Source organism: Rhipicephalus microplus, chromosome X, assembly GCF_043290135.1.
Source record: "Rhipicephalus microplus isolate Deutch F79 chromosome X, USDA_Rmic, whole genome shotgun sequence".
NCBI lineage: Eukaryota > Metazoa > Arthropoda > Arachnida > Ixodida > Ixodidae > Rhipicephalus > Rhipicephalus microplus.
In genome coordinates, this window is record NC_134710.1 from 230541030 (window position 1) to 230557967 (window position 16938).

General features: G+C 46.3%; 2 protein-coding genes across 5 annotated transcripts in view; one reads left to right on the top strand and one right to left on the bottom strand.

Annotated features, from left to right (window-relative positions):
- The window catches only part of LOC119187843 (large proline-rich protein BAG6), a 233953-nt gene that overhangs the window by 71374 nt on the left and 145641 nt on the right, over positions 1-16938 (top strand). For all 4 annotated transcript variants that reach the window (XM_037435931.2, XM_037435932.2, XM_075878767.1 and 1 more), the window contains exon 11: positions 3574-3697. In XM_037435931.2, the coding sequence (XP_037291828.1) occupies positions 3574-3697 (124 nt within the window). The remainder of the gene's footprint in view (positions 1-3573; positions 3698-16938) is intronic.
- LOC142776012 (uncharacterized) overlaps positions 1-16938 on the bottom strand; it is a 111852-nt gene that overhangs the window by 22757 nt on the left and 72157 nt on the right. The gene's annotated exons all lie outside the window — the stretch shown is intronic.

The window sequence follows — 16938 nt, forward strand, 5'->3', positions numbered from 1 at the left end:
ATAACAAAATATTGACATTTATACTAAATAATTGTATTTGTCATACTTTGGAAAATAATTGGGCCAAAATTTCATGCAGATCCGAGCATTAAAAGTACCGGGAAAAGGGGGGGCTCATTGAAAAAAACTTGCAAAATTGTGTTTTGAGAAAAACGAGTTTTAAAGTTACAGTTGAGTTTTTATTTATGAAAGATGTCAATAAATGAGATGAAATTTGCACACCAAAAAGAACAACTCTTCTTGTAGTGGCCATTGCCACTAAAATACGCCGGCACCATGAGTTTGTCCCTCTCAGCATTTTCGAGCTGACTCCTCACATACATTTTACTTGCAGATAGAGCCATGAAACGCTTGCCAAACTTCCTCCACACTATCTGGCAGAGCCTTGTGCTGACTGCAAGTTGGGAAGAAGTTCGACAGGACTGCAAAATTCAAACTAAGTCCAGTGTCGAGGAACACAACAGTGCAGATGCCATTTTGCGGCAATGTTTGTGCCACATACTGTCGTACATAATGGCAATGTCGTCTCCGCTAAGTTCCCGCACTGCGAGCTCCTTTGACCTCGCAAGATTGGCGCTGACGTCATCCATTGCCGCATCAAACTTTCCGGCTGATGACTGTGAATGACTTTTCATGCATTGGCTTTTGCAAGCCAACAACTGCCGCAAATCGGACCAGCTGCTTGTAGCCTATTCCTACAGAGCGCGCCGCCACAACGGCATTCACGCCCGAGCAATGGGTCTTTCATTCGCAACGGAAATACACGAGAAAAGCATAGTTCAGCTGTGCTGCTCGACCTCGCAAGTAGGCTTCACAGCATATACAGGTGCGCAGTGGCCAATAGCGGTCTCCGATTCGTACCACGTGATAAGTCAGTCGCGGCACTCAAGAAACACGCAAAAGCGTGCTTCTTTTTATTATTTATTGCACCGCATCAGCTAGGAAAACTATCGTTATTTGAAAAGTGAGGCTCGACTTTTCGCCTTGTGCGATCGACAATGGCGAGCGTGGTGCATTATTGGTGGCAAGGTGCTCAAAGACTGCACCCTTCGGGCCTTTTAACAGGCACCTTGTGCTCTTTAGATGCAATTTTAAAGCATTTCCAGTTAAGTCTCAACATGTATTTTTTAATTTTTTTCAGAACATTAGAAGTACTAATCTTATCAAAACATGCAAAAAGGAAATATAGGTAATTTTGAAAAATACTTGTGTTTTTCGACTTAAAAGTTTTGTATTTGCAGGAAGTGACCGTCGCTTGGTGTGGGAAGTTGGCACGTGACTTTTGCTATCTGTGTGCTTGTCAACTGTGATGTCTGTACACTCGCACCATTCGTGAACCCTGCTCTGGCGCATAGATATTTAAAAAAAGGCTGAGTTCGTGTTGTGCACAGATCGAAAGAAAAACTATACGGCGCGTGGCCAAGGGGGGTCGGCATAACAATAAAGAAATGGAAGATATCGAATGGGCAAGTACTGCAGTAGACGAGTGTAGGGGGTGCATTTATTACGCAGGGACAAGAAAAATCCAAATTTTGACGATGGAAGTTGGGGCTGCGTTGTTCATTATGAGAGTGCACTTATTACACAAGTAAATATGGTATTTGTAATCAAGAAGCGTGCATATTAATTATGGTAATAAGAGGATGAACTCAAGAAAGATTGTTATTTCATTATTTCAGTGCATCGCCTTATTAGACCAATCAAAGAAGTCAAATATCACAAGACGAACCAAAAATCGCAATTTTCAGGCGTTCTGTAGAAGTACACATTAGGTGAAAGTTTAAGCAAAGTTTTCTCAGTACTGAAATACAAAAAAAAAAGCATCAAGAAGTGCGCACCAAAGCAAGCATCAAATTCCCAAAAAGGACATGGAGAATCGTGATCCTCGTGCATTTTAGATGAGCTGAAGCAGGGTTAAACTTTTGAAGTCTTGTTCTGAAAATTTTTTCATAGGCCTGCTGAGTTGGTGCAGCCATTTTCTTAAACCGTTTGGCTTACCTCGACTCGGTTTTTTTTTTTTTTTTTTTCATTTCATGTTTCTGTGACTGCATTATACGTCCTGACATGCTTTATTTCTTGGTTTGACTTTTCATAATTTTATGATGGGACTAGTCGTTCATCCCTGAAGTGTGCCTAATCTGAAAATAGTAGTCTCAATGCATGAATGTCGTTTTGCAAAAAAAAAAAAAAAAGCAGGATTGTCATGATGCTCAGAATGCATTCAGCTATGCAGTGAATATTCACTTACCCTGCTAGTATATCTTTAAACTTTCCAGGCATTGCACAAAATGCTAAGGATTGCAAGAAGGAAACCTGCTAAATGTTTGTGCCAGTTTTTATCAACATCTGTCAAGTTTTTAGAGAATTGGCTTTCCAAAGCACCCTTAAAGAGCGACATGGGACTTGTTTATTTACCCTTTGCTACTTTACTTTTTTATTTTGTTATCAATTTTGATCAAATTTTGTCAGATTATGTATAAATGTGTGGTGATCTCATATATACAACTATTTTCTTGTATGAAGTGTTTTTAAAATACAAATATTTTATGTGCCTTTTGGGAAGCAAGTTTTTTTCTGAATTAAATGAGTTAAAAAGTAAACATATCAGAATGTTGTGGAAACGGAGTTCATTGCAGTACAACAAGAATATATTTTCTAAATCTATTCAAAGAAAATTTAGGGTATGTTAAACCAGCACATCCTCTATTTTATCAATGCCAGCCAGATGCGCACAATCCGGTCGTTCACCATCCTCTCCTCTGACTTTTTCCTGCTCTCGCCCATTGCCTAGCCTTTGCATGTGCTTTGCAGTCATGGGGGAGAGAACCCATCATGTGGGGCCTCGCAATGAAAATAATATAGAGTAATTTCTTTGCTCAATTGTATACAGATCCATGGGGCGGCATCTTCATTCCTTGTGTTCGCATTATTGGCTTTTATGCTGTCTCTGTAAGAGATACGCCATTTTGAGATAGCGTGTTGCTGTTTGTGGCTCTATGCGGGCAATCAATGGCGACATGTCACTGTGATACTACTGCATCATTAGTGCTGAGAGGTGGCGGCAGCATTGCTTCGAGCTGCAATGAACGAGCATGAAGGAACAAATCTGACAAATGAATGACATTGGAGAGGGACACGCATCTCTCCATCTCCAGGGCAAAGCACACGGATGCATGTGTGACGCAAGCAGCCCTACCCACCACTCCTTGGAACTAAGGAAGATCAACGGCTCTCGTTGAGAAGTTTGCGTTTGCACTGGCTTAAGGAGGCGTTGGTTAAAGATGGAATAGTTTGTATTTTAAAAACGGCACTTTATAGAAGAATAGTAACTGCATATTTGAAATCAGCACGTGAAACATACATGAAGTCTCCAAGTTTCATCAAAATCAATTGAGAAATAAACTTTTTTATAAGAGCAGTGTGTCCTCTTGACGACTTTCTTAAAACATTCTGCGACCGTAGTTACTGCGACAAGAGGATAAACTGAATCTAAAAGTCGTGTAACTTGTGCATTAAAGCTACCTTCATGAGGACCCTTCGTTTGTGACTAAGCTACTTATCCCTTATTTGCAGGGTTCCTGCAGCAGACTTGGCACCTATTCTTGGAGAGATACTGCAGCTGCAGACTCGACTGGCTCCACATCTTCAGGGATACCAAGAGATTCTTCAGGAACATCCAAATACACAATCTATGACGGTATGACATGTACCATTTGTAGGCTTCCTTAAGGGGGGCTTGGGACCCGATAGGGAGATATATTAGTATTAGGCCTAAAGACATGATTTTTTCAAGGAATATTCAGCTTTGTACACTGATTGGAATTATGTTACATTTTCTTTACATCAATCCAAAAAAAGTTATAACTATTCTTATTTCTCGAATTTGGGATGTGACTTGCATAAAAAGTAATGCATCAAAAGAGCTATAATTGAACCTGTATATTGCTGAATGTTCAAATAGTTCAAATATGCAATTTCATGCTAGCATCTCAATTTTACCCGAAGTTACGAAGTTTTTATGTCGCAGTCTCTTAGCTCTCAATTTTCACTGGTGATTTCTAGAAAATTTCAAAATTTTACAATGTCCTTAAACATTTTATTAAGGTTTTCTTGCACACTTCAATATCCGAGCATTCAAACAAAAAAAAGGGATCAAGAAAATCGAATCAGTATTGGAGACACAGCGCTCATCCCAAAATTCAAAATATGTAAAAATCTGCATTTGAGAAAAACACAAAAAAACTGAAAGTTGTGAAAATGAAAATCTCATGCATGAAAGCACTTTGCATCTTCAACGGCGTTCCAGGCAGCCGTGCCGTCGGCTCCTCTCTGAGCCGACGGCATGGTGATAGTCTTTCTTAACCGCCTGCTGGTTACCTGTGCATGTGTGATCTAGCTGCAGTTCACACAAAATAAGCGAACTAGATTTCTTGTTCCCTGAGTTGAAACACATAACAGCTTCTGCCATGGCAGTCTCAACAGCAAACAATGACGCGTTCTTGTCCTTTGGTGAGAGGCTCTAAATGACCGAATGCAAGGCCTCATTCGAATTCTGTGCCTTCCCTCTGGTGCATCTTTGCAGGAGCTTATGGTGACCCCGCTACTCACCGTAGCGGATCACCGCGGGTTCACGTTTAGCGAGCCACAGGGCCGCGACTCCGTCACCTACTCGCGCGTAGCGCACTGCTCCGCGCGCGCTCAACTAATCAGGCGTTTAGCGCGGCGCGGCAAACAGACAGTGTTCCAATACAAAACACACAACACTTTATTGCCTTTGGCGGCATCCCGAACAACAGTACAACATCCGCTCCCGGGACGCGGGGAGCAAAGGCGGGGAGCAAACGCGGACGTTCACAATAAGGGGCAACTGCGAGCACGTCGCAGCTGGCAATGGCGAGCTTTGACACGCCGGTCGGGAAAAGGTCCCTCGCGGCTATGCTGCGCACTCTCACGATGGCCAATGGGCCTGGTCGCGAGTGTTAGGGCAAACCTCATATGCGTAGGCCTACGGCAAGTGCGGTTCAGTGTGGTACGACCACTTCAAGCACTAGGCACCGCTGTGGGCTTAGTGTACGCTACCGAAGCTAGCACTCAAGTAAACACGCCTGCCGAGGTGCCAAAGGTCACCCCAGGCAGGCTTTAGTCTGGCGATTCCCAAAGGGGACGCGGACGAAGGAAACACGTGCTTACCCGGCGCCGACCACGGAGGAGAGTGCAGCTCATCGGTGTGCACGTAACACGTGCCGGGCCCGCACGTGGCGCCGTCTATCGCCACGCGCCGTTACCAGAGCAGAAAAAGCAAAAGGGGTGTGGCCGTGTGGCAGAATGCCCGCGAAAAAGTCACGGGCGCGCCTCGGATCCCCACAAACTTCTTGTCGGAGAAGCGTTCATCAACAGGACACAGTGCATTGCTCACAGTCTCTGGCAAATTGTACTTGCTTTTTGGGAGGGGCTCATTCCTTGTCATGGCTGCATTATGCTTGCGCCAAGACTCGGAGCCGTGTGGACAGAAGCTCTGGTTTGGTTTCTCGTCAGTGGATGTCACATGATGATACGTAGCCTACACAGCCTTGTGCATCTCATCCACATTCCCAGAATGGGATTTCAAAGCCCAGCTGTAATAACTCGTCAATTTTATGATGAGGTCACCCGTGAGGCGGCCCTTGCCACTGATGCGCTTGATGCTGTCCCCTTTGTGCTTCTGCACGAGGTTCCGAAGCGCATTCCCAATATTCCCAATGTATCTTCTGCACATGGTTCGAGCAGTCTTCTTTTTCAACATTTATGAAGCCGTACACCTTCGCTTCTTTGACAGCACTGTACGACCGGCTGTCACCATCACAAAGCACGGTGGTGTATCCGAGGCCATGAAGCGAAAGGGAGTGCTGAAATAAAATCATTGCTGCCTCTACTTTCATTTGGCCAGCCTTGCATGAGGTATCATAAGGTATTTTTCTGGCATGAATGTTTGGCTTTCCATTCAGAGTATTCTGGGCTCTCGGGTTTTGGACCACATTCACAGCTGAGGCAAAAATTGGAAAGCACAACATAGTCTAGCACATAACCTGCAAAACTTCTATCATAGTGGCTCTTCTAATGTGAGAGGTGTGCCAGCTTGTGTGCCAGCCATTCATCAAAAGAGATGGCAGTATTTCCGGGGTTGCCAAAATTGAAGTCCTTGTAGAGGTACTTTACCACTGTAGCACACTTAGTCAAATGTTCGGCACAAGCTCTAGTTGCTGCTGGCTGAAGCTTCATTTTCGGGTACCCTTGGTATGTTTTCGTGTGAAGGCCTCGATGTAAAACACCGATAGCGGCAAAGATGTCATTCAGAGCTGTCTGACTATTCCCAGTGCTCTGAACTGCATGCACCGTGCAAACGTTGGATTTCGAACGGGTTGCAGTTACTGCTGCCACTAACCTGTCGCGAGCTCCATTTCAAACCAACTTCTTCGCAGTTGCTGCAGTGAAGCTTCAGCTTAACGGCTACGCCGTACTCGCGTGTGTCGCGTTCGATGGTCAAGTGACCACGGCACACTCTGCAAGCAGAATGTTCGTTTAGTAAACTGTTAACCATGTCGAGGTCAAACATGGTGTACAATGGGGCCGACGAACTTTCGGTGCCGCGCTGACTCGCGAGAACACTCATTTTGCGATCGGTTGCCGAGACCAAAGAAAGTTCCACTGCTTTTTGCTGGGCGCAACGCTCTATGACTTCTCGGTCAGACGATTTCAAAAATGTCGCGTCTATCCTCGCAGCTCGATTGCGCATACTTGAAGTACTGCAGGCAGCGGTCGCAGTCGCCGCCACGCTTTCTCTGGCTGCGAGATCTGCTGCAGCAGCATTCTTTGCTGTCTTAATCACAAGCGGGGGCATTGTTTCCTGGCGGCTTGTGTAAGTATCACCGCAATCAGCTGATTTCGACGGCACTGTGGTCGTCGTCGCGATCGCTTGTGTTGCAACACCGCTTCGTTGCGGAATCCTTTGCGCTCTTCCACCGGGATCTGCAGATATCTTCGTCGGCAGTTGCGATGACTTATGGCACTCTGAGCGCGTGTCACCACTGGTAGAAGTCGTAGCGATGGAAGGCTGCCTTTGTGTCAGGCTGCTGCATCGCGGTGACTGCCAGTCTCCTGTCCCGCTCGGCTCTGCAAACGTAGCCTGCGCTGGCTGCGATGACTCCTTGGGCTGCACAGCACATTTTTTTTGTCGCTTGCCGAACTTGTGAAGTGTGCGGAACTTACGAGCACGGTTCGGCATCTCGATTTCGATCGCAAAACTACAAAACTTCCACAATGGCGGTGACAACATGTGTGTTTGCGCCTGCACGCACGTGATCACCAGCGTTCTCAGTCCCCGCGCTGCAATCACAAGCTGCTGTTCACTCACGTGACTGCTATAGATCAATGATACTGCACGGTTTAGTTGCTTGTTTTTGCCTGGTAGCGCAGACTGGCTGCAATATTGAAGGTTTGTTCCTGGTGGGAAAGCGAGCTCAACAGAAGCTCTTTCAATTGAGGCTAAGATGGTTGCGATCCGATGAGTGGTTAGCGCGATTCGAGCAATGCAAAAGGGGGCTGTTTTCGGCGATATCGTAAGCAAAACCAAGCGCTGGAATGAATAAACACATTTTTTGGCTCAACGACGCATCATTTCGAGTTCATTTTTTGCTGGAAGGTGCGGGATGATATAAAGGTAACGAAAATCACCAAGCTGAAAAATCAATTTTTTTTTGGCATTTTTTCGTCGCCGAGACCCGTGTCCCCCCTTAATTAAGCCAACTTGATGAGTTACCTATATTGTGTACACATTCATCAATCTTCAGCAAAGCTCAGCTTGTCCACTTATGTGGTACATGTTTCGCTCACGTTACTTTTCAAGTAAGCTAGAAGGCTAATTTTTAGGCTTGTGCAAATATTTGAATGGATAGTGGAGTAATAAATTTGCTTTGACTCAAATATAAATTGTTCGAAATTTCTAATTCTTCTAAACAAACAAATAAGTTCATATCCTGCAGGGGTATTCTGCAGTGGTATCTGCCATACTGCTCGAAGGGGGTCTTTTTTGTCTGATTTGCACCATTGCTGCACCACAAGGTGGTTTTGGAACTGAAAGTAATGTTGACAGCACTGACTGTGAGCAGATATTACATGATGGTCGCCATCTTGTACACTTGTGATGCTGCAAAAGCACGGAATCAGCCAATCAATTATTCCGACTTGCACGTGATTAAGGCAGTGCTTTTTCTCATAACCATTGGCTAAGAACGAAGGCGATGTGATGACAACCTTAAAGCATGCTAGTATGACTTATCACCCACGAAGAGCCTACGTGTTTGGCATAGGGCCGCTTTAAGCCTACTGCATGCTTTTAATATCGTGTTCAGCATGCACCGCTTTGCAGAAACGAAAGCAGCTCGCTGTTGCGGAGTTGAGCATTGTGGATCGCGAGCACAGAGACGGCAATTGTAGCTCACGCTTTCATAAGGTGGTAGCCCAAACGCGCCTCCGTTCATTGCCAGGACCGCTAGAGCATCGCTTGCTTAAAGCACGCATCTCGCCACAGGTGTGCACGATCTAAAGCGTAAAGCGTAGTGGGCGCAAGCGGCTCTGCACGGTGTGCGTGAAGTAGGCCAAGCACTGCACGCAACTAGCCAGTAGATGATCGGCTCCTTGTGACCATAGAGTGTCTAGGGGGGGGGGGGGGGGGGTGAGTTTTCACTGAGTAGAAAATCGCGGTACACATATATCGTGGACAGCCGATTATGTCTGCTTCTTCGCCGCTATGTTAGTCACTGTGTTGACTGTGTATCCCGAACTCTGCAGAGTTTCAAAATGCTGTTTGATGTCGCTATCGCAAGACCATCGGATGGTCGTGGTAGAATGCCAGTCGTTTCTGAACATTGGCAAAAAGAAGTTGGGATGTTTCTAAACATTGGCACCCGCAACGCCTGCCAAGTTAGCAGGCGTTGCGGGTGTAGCATTTGCTCATGGGCGCCATATCAGTTTTCGAATAGGGTTTGTCCCCCGCCATTGCAAAGGGGCTTTGCAGGCCTTGCGGGCCGCACGCTATTTTGAATTTTTTGCCGGGAGACCGCAAACGCTTACGGTGCTTAGCGTTGCAGCGCATGCGCAGTGGCAGTGACCGCAAAGCTTCCTAATATTTCTAAACTGCCTAACATTTGCTGTGGCATTGTGTTTAGTACTTCTTTAGTGGTAATGGCGCGCGTAGAGAATGGCGAGTTGGTACTTGATCATTGGCGTGAATCCGGGGTGGAAAGGGGTGTGTGAAAAGCCAGCGCCATACATTGACATAATAGGGGGGGGGGGGCACAGTCAGCACCATAGACTGACATGATAGGAAGGGGGGCCGCGGTGACAAACCTTCGACCCCCCCCCCCCCCTCCCCCAGCACAGTTAGCATGTACTTGGTGGTTAATGCACACACTGAAACCTTGTTATAACAAAGTTGAAGGGCAGCCATAATTATTTTGTTATACCCATTATTTCGTTATATCGATTATAACAGTTTGTGGCAATGTATGCTCTGGTGGGCGCCCACCTATAAGCATGCAAAGAAGGAAACCGCCTCACGGCCTGATGTACCTTTACGCGACCACGCGTGCAACGGAAAATAAATACAGTCGAACCTCATTAATTCGAACACTCTTGCTTTGAACTTCCGGTTCATTCGAACTCGCGCTGAGGTCCTGTCAAAGCTATGTGTATTCCAATGGGCGAAAACACCCTGTAATTCGAACGCGCAAGCACTTGCGGCGGTTAATTGGAACATACCGCGCTCCGAAAATGCTCTCAGCACCATGCCTAATCCTGTGGCGGCACCTCTCAATGCTGTGCGCGAAGAAGGAAAAGAAGAAAAGGAAAGACTGTGGTGGATGGTTTACTTTCTCTCAAAAGCCGATCTGCGACCTTTTCCGTCTCTGCACGTAGAGACACTTCTCCTTTCAAGGCCGCGCGCGGAGAGAGAGGGAAAAAAGCTGTTGCTAAGAGTCCTGCTTTTTTGGTGCCGAAGGTAGCAGCGGAAACTCAGTTGTTGCCGTCATCTTTAAGGCGCGGAGAGGGAATCGCTTTGCACCGCGGCGGCGCTTCTCGGTCATGTGACCCGCTGAGCGCTTCCTCAATCCTCTCCGCTGGCCTTGTGAGGAAGATTGCTCTCGCAGCCGCGCGTGGCGCGACTGTGAGATCGGCACGGTAGTTTTGAAAGAGCCGCGCTGAACGAACGTCAAACTCCGCAGAAAACGATATACTTAGCATACTATAGTCGGGTTTTTTTTTTGATAGACTACTTTAGTTTGTTATATCTACAGTCGCCGACCGATTTTCCGGACTCCAAAAATTCGGACTTGTTGGATATTCCGGACTTCATAAATGCACCGTCAGGGATCCCATAGAGCTAAAGCATTGTTTTGACCGATTTTTCAGGCGAATTTGCCCCTGAAAGTTCGATTTTTCGGACTAAATCGCTCGTTTTGTGCCACGCCCCAAGCCATTGTGAACGCCGCCATGTTGGATTTTCCGTCGGCTTGGCTAAGCTTGGTCTTCAGATGCCTTTCCTGCCTCCGAGATTGGAATGCGCACGCCATATTTTAAGTTTCAGAGGCCGTGTTTGCTTTTTAAAAGACGCGGTGATGGATGCCGTTTTTTCGCCTTCGGTCAGCGCACGGGGAGGAGGCGAAAGAAGGATTCTTTTATTGTCGTTGCAGCTTTTTTCAGTCGCCATTCTGCACGTGTTGTGTCGCGTAGCGTTGAGACGTTGTGTGCTTCGCAGCGGCTATCTGCGGCATCGAATTTTGTGTTCTCGGTGCCATGGCTCCGCTATCTGTGCCATCGCGGGAGCCAGGTGGTGTGAAGAAGCGTGGGAAGTATACGACCCTGACGATGGAGAAGAAAGCTGCCATAATCAAGCTAATAGAGAGTGGACGTTCGCAGCTAGATGTCGCCGGATAACGGTCGATGCCAGATGGCGGTCGGCAGCGGAGATCGCCAACGCGGTGACAATTTTGTCGAGCGTTTACGGCGACGATGTCACCTTGGCGCAAATACGGGCAAACCAAATTGCCTTAAAGCGTAGTTTGAGGCAAGGCAGCATCAAGGACTTTTTTAAACCTGCCTGATGCAATAAACTTCAAATTTTTGGCGAAAACGAATTTTTCGGACTGTTCGATTTTTCGTACTTTTTTTCGGTCCCCGCCAGGTCCGAAAAATCGGTCGGCGACTGTATTTACCTGTCAATTTTACTTTGTTACAACAAGGTTTAAAATGCATGGTTCTCAGTGGAGCTTTCAAGGGAATTTTGTTTACTTCGTTATATCCATTATTTCCTGATATCCCATTACGTTACAATGAGGTATGAGTGTACTACGTTTAGTGCGTAGTTAGCTGTGTTCCAGGCAGGTTGTTAGCATGTACGTACATATTAAGGTTTTACTGTAATGAGCATTGAATGTGATTGTGTGTGTGTTTGCACGCGCACGCTGCTGTGAACTTCATGCTGCAGTAGCTTGTTGGAGCAATATGTCACTGCTTTTGTACACAATCCTGCTTTTGTTTATTTTGTGGGCTTGCTGCTTTTATAGAAATCATTACAGGGATCCCACTTCTGTGCCAAAGTGCGCCAAACGATATTTGCTGCGCCAACCTGATAAAATCGATGTAAATTGCGCCAAACTGCGCTAAACCGTTTATCTCAGTGGTCCGCAACCTGTGGCCCGCGGGCCACAAGTGGCTCACTGGGCACTTTTATGCGGCTCCTGGCCGGACGTCAGAAATCTTAAAATTGCTAGACACTGTAATTGTGGCAGTATTTAAAAAACTATAATTAATGGTTTAATTACCGGACACAGGAGTCGAGTCTAATGAGAGAATTCTTTACCTTCCCGCGAACAGTTCATTGCCACTTTGCAAAATTGGCCGCCAGTACTTCTGCGAAGCAATAAAATTCCTCATTCTGCGGCGGTACCGGAACCAAAGCTCCAATGAGCGCACTATAGCAGAAGGCTAGAGATATGTCACTGTTAACGAGGGCGATTGCAGTGGTGTTAGTTCTGCATTGATTTACTCACGTGCACCAACACCATATAGATGTACCGAAATCTCAAACGAAATATGTTTGCAAATGTAACCCGGTTGAAGCAAAGAATAAGTACTCGTAGGAACAAAACTAACGTGCAACATACACAACATATTGTTTATTTTGTAAAATAATAGAGCAATAGACTGCAAAAGGCCTCAAGTGCTGGTTTGGTAACCAGATTTCTGCGTTCCAAGGACATCCCATACAATGATGATATCCTGAGCATCCAATCAAGTGCACACGCATGTGCACTTTTTGTAAGAGCACCATATTGAAGGGACACTAAAAAGAAAAACAATTTTTCTCGTGTAGTCGAATCTCAATAACTCACTCGAAGGGGTCCGAATTTTTTCGAATTAAATGAAGTTCGAAAAAATGAAAGCTAAATGAAAGAAGGGCTAACCATGCAGTGGCGCATGTGCATTGAGCTAACACACGAGGGGGAACTTTCAGAAGACTTGCATTTATTCATAAATTACAGGACATCTGTCATCAATTGAAGTTATCGGGGATGCGCGTATGCACACATTTACCTTGCAGCGAGTCAATCAATTTCCCACGCAGCTTGCAAAGCATTTCTTCTTCGGCTTCAGCATTCTCCTGGTAAGAGAAGTTGCACACGACTATGTCCAGCGCCGACACCACAGAACACAATATACTAGGTGTCGCTCGCTGGATTTTGTGCCGACTGGTTGTTCCTCCATCATCTCCCGATGCCGTGAAGCTCTAGCTGAGTGGTGCACCATCCTTGGACTCCTGCGACCGTGTCCATCTTTCCGATCTTCTCCTCACTTCTTTATGTGGGTCTTTCTGTCCCTATCTCTATCCCTATCTCGTTTAATCCTCTCTATCCCTTTTAATCCTTCCTTACCCCCTTCCCTTGTGAGCCACTGTTGAGGTGTCACACTATGATGCAGACAGTTACGGGACTCACTTTTATCTTCTTTTCTCTCTTTTAAGAATCACTTACACAGACGACGACAACGCCTGCGTCTCCGCTGCTACCCTTTGCACTGCAGCCACAGCATGGCCAGCACGTGAAGAGAAAGGAGGAGCGTCTCCTCGCGGAGAGAAGCAAAACGGCATTTGAGAGAAAACCAAAACTTCATGGCACTTTTTTTTTTTTGCTTTCTTCACGCGCAACATTGACAGGAAAAGGGTTTCTACGTATCAGGGACAGGAAATGGGGAGGCGTGGCACTGGCCCACTATCACCAACACCCTGCGACAACTTTTTTTTTTTCCTCTTTGCACGCGGCGTTGAAAGGAGAAGGGGCCTTTACGTGGCAGGGACGGAAAAGGGAGAAGCATGGCACAGGCACATCCCAGATTGGCATTTGAGAGAGACCAAACATTCTGCCCCAGCCCTTCTTTTACTATTCTTCTTTTCCTTCTTCGCATGCAACGTTCAGGTGTCAGAGGTTCTGCTGTGGGATTGGGCTTGGTGCTGTGAGCATTTTCGGAGCGCGGTATTTTCGAATTACCCGTCGCAAGTGCTTGCACGTTCGAATTACGGGCTGTTTTCGCCCATTGGAATACACCTAGATTTGATGGGGACCCACAGTGTCAGTTCTAATTAACTGGAAGTTTGATTAAGCATGTTCAAATTAATGAGATTTGACATTAGTAAATTACGCTTTCATAATTCCAAAATCACCATGCTTGCCACGAGAACTCTCTCGGTAAGCAAGAAAATGTGCAAAAAGAAAATTCAGCTGGCTTCACATAGTTGCAATAATGCATTAATTGCTGTGACTTCATAAATTTTGACGTTTTTTACCGGGTTCTACATAGCTCTTAAGTACTAAGAACAGTAAACTGACTTCTGAGATGGCTCTAGACTTAACGCACAGTCTCGGGAAATACGTTTGAGTGAATGTTGCTAAAGTAAAAAAAAAATACAAATTGAGACTCGTGATATCCCGTGCAGAGATATTAGTGTGAAATTCAGAAATAAGTGTGTTACACTAAAAGCTCGTTAATTCGAATTCCACGGGAACGCTGAGCAATTTCGAATTAAAGAAAATTCGAAATAATGAAAGTGAGCAAAAATTGGTGGATTTCGGGGGTGGGGGCACGAAAAATATTTATTGACCAAAAAAGTCGGTGATGACCATCTGCTTCGCTTCTTTTCTCTGAATGCCACAGCTGCGGCTCTCTGTTCCAGCGCGCGGACGCAGCGCAGGGAATCCTCTTCACCCTCTTCAAAGCTGAAGAAGAGACGCGCCACATTAAGTGCCTCCATCACCGCAGAAGCTGACGGGCGCACAGGCGCTTCGTCATTTTCGTCTTCCTCACCTTCTGGCTCTTCAGCATCGAGCTGCGCACCGGCTACTTGAGTGATAATGTCCTCATCAGTCAGGGCACCACACACTGATGCATCGGTGTCAACTTCAACATAATCGACAAAACGTACGCCCCGAAGAGTGTCGCGCAATGCCACTGGCATGAGCTCCTCAGCCCCATCCACGTCGACGTCACAACTATCCTGCGCACTTCCAGCTGCAAAGCCACTGTGGCGGAAACAGTTTGCGATTGTGGTCGCGATCACCTGTTCCCATGCGCGCACCAACATGTGCATGGCAGTGAGCAGCGTAATGCCGAAGTCCTTCCTGTCGCCCGCGCACAAAATCATTCTCTCCAGCACGTGACGGCTATAAAAGCACTTAATGTTCCTTATCACACCCTGGTCCATTGGCTGTAGGGCCGCAGTCGTACTCGCCGGAAGGAATACCAACTTAGTTGCTCTCAGCTCAACGTCGACTTTGTGCGCCGAACAGTTGTCGACAACAAGAAGAACGCGTCTGCCGCGCAGTTTCATTCGCCTGTCGAATGTCAGTAGCCACTTCCTGAATAGGTCACCTGTCATCCAGGCTTTCTTGTTTGCGGCGTACTCCGTCGGCAGAGAGCGAATGTTTTTGAAGCACCGTGGCTTGAGTGCTTTGCCAATCGCAAAAAGGGGGACCTTTTCCGTACCGGTCATATTTGCGGCGACCAGAACAGTGACACGCTCTTTACTGCGCTTGCCGCCGGCACAGCTGTCTCCCTTGTAGGTGATCGTCTTGTCTGGCTGCAACTTGAAAAATAACGCTGTCTCGTCAGCGTTAAACACATCCTGTGGTGAGTAGCTCTCCAAGTACTGCTGCAGGGTTTCGCTTCTTGTTGCAGGGTGTCGCCGGATAACGTGCGGAATACAAGATTGTGCCGCTCCCTGAAACGATGAAACCATCCCTCGGAGGCGACAGTCTTCAATGTCCAAGCGCAGGGCGAAATCGGCTGCCTTGGCCATGATGATAGGGCCGCTCAATGCGATACTCTGGGCTCTCATTTCTTTAACCCAGATAATCAAAGCTGACTCCAGTTCCGGGAACTTCGCTGTCCTTTGCCTTTTTCGACTGGCGCCAAAATCCTCGGCTTCATAGGCGTTTTCAATGGCCGTCCTGTTGCGTATGTCGGTTGACAACGTGCTCGGAGGTATGCCGTGCTTCCTCCCAATTTCGTATTTGCTCGAGTTCCCTTGGTTAACCTCTTGCAAAATCTCCACCTTCTCCTTGACAGTCTTCGCGCAGTAGTTTCCCCGCGGCATCTTGCAACTTCGATGCGGAATAAGACGGCTTGACGGTGTGAACGAACAACGTGCTCGAGGAATAAAGTGACGCTGCCGGGAGCGGCCTAGGACTGCTAGGAGTACTCCGCCGACTCCTCAGCGTCCCGTGGGTCCCGCGTACAAGTGGCACCAGGCGCTGAGATAGCGGGAGGGCTACGGAAAAAAAAAATTGCTCCCTGGATTTTGGAGGCCATACTTTGCTCGCCATTTGCTCAGAGGCCACTTGGAGCTCGAAAAAACTGGTCATGCCACCTATCGTTCGACCGTAAAAGCTTCCACTAGTGTTTGACGATGATGACGCTCGGCGGCGCGCGCTTCGAATTATCCGTAGAGGCAGCAATTTCTGTTCGAATTAACGAATCGTTTTACACATGGTCTCCTATGCACTGCGGATCAGACTGCGGCGACCATTTCGAATTATCCAAAATTTCGAATTAATGAGGTGTGAATTAACGAGCTTTCACTGTACCTATATTATCTTCCGAATTAATAAACCTGAGTTGGTCAAAAGAATGACGTGAAAGTTGTCGAAGCCTTTTTCAATCTTAAAAGATCCTTTGTTCTAGGTCAGCGTCCATTTAATATTAAAGTGTTTGAGGTACCTTCTTCTCTGAAGTGCTTCCTTAAGAATATATACCTATGCCAAAGTGCTCCTAATAGCAAAATTGCCTGTTCGAAAATGCTCCAAAACTCAAATTTAAGTTCTCCAAGATGCTCCTAATTGCAAGATCACTTGCTTAAAAATGCTCCGAAACTCGAAATTTACTGCTCGAAAGTGCTTCAAGACTAAATTCTGACTGCTCCAAAAATTGCTCCAAATCACCAATCCCCAGTGGGATCACTGTGATTATGTAAACTGAGGGAACATTACACTAAAGTTAAGCTGAAATTTCTTCCTCTGTGTGTGTCACGCAAAGTCCGTGCGTACTCCAAACACAGAGACAGCTGTTCCAAATACAGATTTTTCCGGCTCCAATAGCTGCTTCAAAATGCTAAAAAGCGTTTCCATCACTGATCTTGTAAAAGTGGTTTCACATCAGTGAAGTGGTGCTAAGCCGTGAAAGCAAAGTTACCCAGGGGAAATCCGCACTGCCGCGAAGCCTCATTTTAGTTGAATGAAAATATTACCCTCACATCAATTCATTTTTCAAGTTTAAAAGTTTGTTTTACCAATTAACATGCTCTAAGTATAGCAAATTTTAAAACAACATATTTGACAGGCTATCACTTGCATTTTA